Here is a 4754-nt window from a genome sequence, read left to right as displayed (position 1 = left end):
TTCTGTTGATGTTTTGATTTTCGCAGCTGCACCAGGGACACAGCTGTCTATATATATATATATTTGTATCTAGACATGTAAATAAGGTTTCCAAAATCTGGGATACGAGCCAGAACGTGTTAGCAAAGCTTAGAAGGCGTGCACCAAGAATTTATATGTCCAGTTCCTTCAGCATTTGCAGCTGGAACCGAAAGTGGCACAAACGTAAGTAAACTGCCATTTTCTTTTACGCTTTTTCATGCTGTTTCCCTCTGTTTCGTCGGCAAGAAACATTTCCAAGACAAGATCATGATTTCTCTCTCTCTCTCTCTCTGGAAAGCCATCCGGGAACACAGTTACGTAAACCTCAAACCGGCTTTTCAGCATGTAGTATCTACAATAACAAATATAAACTTCATTTATGATGGCGCCATAAGAATACCTAATCGGAGAAAGTAATTGTATTATTAAGTTCAAAAACATACGTGGTTTATTTTCCTTACGGAAGGACATAAATTACATAAAAATAATTCTATCTTCTGTGATATAACATCTCCAGCTCGAAGAATAAGTTATGCCTCCCATCTACTTTAACTCTGGTTTCTTGTTAGGTTTGTGCTCCTATCCTGAAGATGGAAGTAACATGTTGCTCCGAAACATCAGTAGACTTTCAGCGGACTACACGACGTTATATCCCAGAAGATAGAAATCTTCATACCAATCGCTGGAAGAACATCAGGTCCTATATGCATAAAATGTAATTCTTTGAATACATCCGAACCTGAGAAACAGGAGTGAAAATACAGGGAGTCAGACAGTAGTCCTACTTAGATAGTGACATCAAGGTCCTAGGTCTCATATCTTGTTGCAACCTAAATTACTGTGCATAACTTTCATTACCCGTCAACACAACGTTTTCAGCAGATGAGGTTGCTGTATGGTATGACATGTTTCGGCATATGTGCCTTCTTCAGGTCATGATTTCAGTTACTATTAATGTGTCACACACTTAGCGTAGTATTACATTATGGAGGGAATATGTTCCTCTGAAACGTCGGCAAATATTTGGCAGATTATTTGGGATCACACCCCATATGAAAATAATTATTTGTAATCAGCTTTTGGGTGAAATAAAATGCGGGTAATTTCTTGACCAGCTGAGCAGCTGTTAGCTTCTCCAGAAGGTCTTTGCTCTATGGAGTTGGTCCTTAGCCAGAATATCCGATGATTCTAGATAAAAATCAGCTTATTTACCGCTGAAGTAATCGGTTATGTTAATAAAATATTGGAAACTCTATAGTATTTTAATAAATTAATTAAATACTAAGTTTGTTTACTGCTCCATGTTCTACTGGTACCATCTTTGGCGAGGGCATCATTCTGTAATACTCTGCGGGCAGAACGGGAAATTGCAAAATCCAGTTACCTACTGATGTTTTATTAAGGTACGGTGGGTACTTATTTTTTCTGAGTTTGAGCAGGATACAGCATCATTAAATTAAATTAATGAACTTGCGTCATTGATGTGTGAACAGCGCCGGTAACAACCTGTACTCACCCGTGTCCTGCTTGCCAAATCAACATGACAAGGACCACTGTCATCTCCGGCCGTGGAAGCAGACATCACAACACAAACACTACAGAACTACATGCGGTCATTAATCAGAGTTGATGAATCTGTGTTATTTATTGGTACCTAGCGGGGAAATTTACAGACTCACAGTACGCAGACCTCAGGGTGCAAGCTATAAATGTATGGTTGAGAGGCTATGTCGTAATTTGCATGGAAGCACTGAAGAAGACAAACACATTTCTCAGTTAGGTTACACGATAATATTACCGTAATTCTAACTCGGGAGCCAAAAGATATAAAGTAGAATTATTAAATAAATAGCACCAGAATTATTTCTAATAATATGTTTCAAGAATGATAACTAACAGAATCCCTCGAATGTTGTTTGACTATAATCTTGAAGGAGGAAGAGGTAAGGAGATAACAACTACCAAAGAGATGGATGGATCAATTTGTCTAGTCAGATAATCAGAACAGGCCAACATGCCTAATCCTTACAGCTGCCGATGATGATGATTGCCAAACACTACGCTGCTTGTTGTGATACAAATTCGAAGATTTTTGCAAATGTCAACTTGGTATTTTAAATTTGTCTTCCCAGTCATTCATTAGTCTGTCAGTCAGTCAGTTATTCAAAGATGGTTTAAAAACCAGTGTTTCCGATATCTGCTATGACAGTTGACGTAGGGAGCGACCATACACTGCTGAGATACATAACTTCCGGTCAGTGTGGTGTCACATCCTTTGGTTGTGCAGTAGGGGGGCAAGGTACAGTTGAATTGTCATTTAAACACAGTGTTTCATACCCTCTTCTTTCACTTCTAAAATTTTTAAAATTATAACTTGTGTATCCATATGAAGTGAAGTTTATCTGTATTTAGAATGAAATTGTGCTGTTCAAAACATTTTATTTTTATGGTAACTGCAAGAAGAACTTTCCCGTTACAGCAAAGCTTACATTGTTTCATATTAAACATTATAAAAGTTACACCAAGCTTAATATAAATATATTTATAACATGACTGGATAATGTATATGTACAAAGGAGTACTTTATAAAAGAACAAATACCACTGTAATGCAATTTGAAACGATATATAAAACATAATATAGTACAGTCAATAATTCTGTGGGTTGTGGTTGTGTCGCACCGTATTACAAGATACTCACATACACGTTCACATATCCACATCCTCTCTCAAAATAGTCGCCGTTGGCCGCTACTGATCAGATCACCGCAAGTGCCCATGCGATTGTCACTTTTGTTTTGCGTCAGGACGCGTGGAACACTGAGCTGGGCAACACGAGACATGTGCAGGTCATCAGACAGAATTTTGTGGCAAGTGCCATGGCTAATCCCTGCTGCTGCTGCTCCTGTTGTTGCTTGCAAGTTCATACCGTTTGGGAGAGGCTGGCACACACCAACGTTGTAACTTCTTGGATCTTGAGTTCAGCTCTGACCGTTCTTGGCCTAGCGGTCTGTCTCTCCTCCTGTGCAAAACTTTTGTGCCACTATAAACACAGCACTATGGCCCAAGACTTCTTCGCCGTACGCTTGCTTGATCATCTGAAACACTCTACTTGCGGATTTGCCTAATTTTAAGCAGAAATTAGCGTTTGTCCGTTGCTCAGACTGCTACATTCTCAATCTCCGCCGCTCGCAGACAACTACGCTTCACAACAGTGACTCTCTTTTCGAATACACCGCACTCACGCAACTGCTTCTTGCTGGAAAGAGAGATGAACGGACACGGCACCACCTCGTGGTTCCACGTATCCGCTATAGCGCATAACTACGTCGCTATGAGGCCAATAAACGAAATTATTGACTGTGCTACGTGTTATATTAATAGTGAAGTGCTATATTAGGATATAATAGAGTAAAAATACAGGCAAAAGAACTGCATAATTAATCAATTTAAATACGGAATTTGTGAATTTATATGACCTAAAATTATAAATAAACTCTGACGTTTATACTAAGCTTTATGTACCAGTGTACAAATGTCGGGGAATTCACTGCTGTAATTCCTGTAGATTTTATTCCTATTAGAAGTTGTATTTCTTTAGTGTAACGTCGTTTTGTGACATCTTACGAGTTGGTAGTTACGTTAGGTGCATATTACAACGCAAATATTACTTGCAGTGCACGGAACAGGAATTCCGCAACAGTTTATCTATAAAATACTTCTCACGTTCCCTTATTATTTATCATGAAAGGGGCATTTTAAACAACTGACATGGTGAACGATAGAAACATACTCTTTTCTTGAGTTCTCTCTTCTCATTTTATGGTCTTTTATATCCATATTTGATATAAAATTCTGTGTTTTATATCAACAGACTCATAATGAGGCATGCGCCGTTGTATCCCCATTATGTCGCAATTGTACATACTTACATAAGGAAACATAATTTCACAGAAATAATAATTACTGACATAGCTCGATTATTCTACTAAGAAGCTCTTCACACAAATGTTATAGGCGCTGTAGCATATGGATATGGTACTTTTATAAAGAGGTTGTATTAATACGTGATATAATTTAATATTAATTAATATTATAACTTTTAGAGATATTTAGAAATCTGCATTAAAACTCGAGAGACAGATTAGTGAGGACTGCAGCAAAAATAGAGGTTCCTTCTCCTTAAATATTCTACGAGAGTTTAAAAATCTTGCAATGAACAATTACTTACAGAGAGGTACTCCTTCAGTAAAACCTGCTGCATCTTGTAAAAATACATATTACAATTCTTACGTAATATTTCAACACATATAAACTCATTATAGTAAGTCAATAAATGACACATTTCTCACGAAGCCATTTTGTACCAGCTTTATACGCTTGTATATTGCATAATATAGTGCGAACAACTTTATTCTCATAAATCCTTCATCTGCGCAGGCGCATGATTCGGACGCACACAGCCTCGAGGTGTACGGGAATCGAATTGGACATGTGTCACTGAAATATGTAACACGTAACAGAGTTCAATTGTCTGACTTAATACAGTTTTTACATATTAATAACATCATAAATAGTTGCGGCATTGAAATCAATAAATTTATTGGATAAAGACTGGATGACAGATTCAATTCCCGACAGAGGTAGGGACTTCACTCTTCGCCACCGCGATTAGACCCATCTAGCGACTTTTCCAGTGGGCAAATGTTATTTCCCGGGTGTAAGACAGCCGCA

The 4754-nt window shown here is 37.9% G+C and overlaps 1 protein-coding gene across 1 annotated transcript in view; it reads right to left on the bottom strand.

The window, feature by feature from the left end:
- LOC111871153 overlaps positions 1-4284 on the bottom strand; it is a 5708-nt gene extending 1424 nt beyond the window's left edge. Inside the window, exons 1-2 of the mRNA XM_023864032.1 lie at positions 4252-4284; positions 2905-3077 (exon numbers count right to left, since the gene is read on the bottom strand). Coding sequence (XP_023719800.1) covers positions 2905-3077; positions 4252-4284 — 206 coding nt within the window. The remainder of the gene's footprint in view (positions 1-2904; positions 3078-4251) is intronic.
- Positions 4285-4754: the final 470 nt, after the last annotated feature.

This window comes from Cryptotermes secundus, unplaced genomic scaffold (genome assembly GCF_002891405.2).
Source record: "Cryptotermes secundus unplaced genomic scaffold, Csec_1.0 scaffold282, whole genome shotgun sequence".
NCBI classification, from domain to species: Eukaryota; Metazoa; Arthropoda; class Insecta; order Blattodea; family Kalotermitidae; genus Cryptotermes; species Cryptotermes secundus.
The sequence above is the reverse complement of the archived record's forward strand: the minus strand, read 5'-3'. Positions and strand labels throughout refer to the sequence as shown.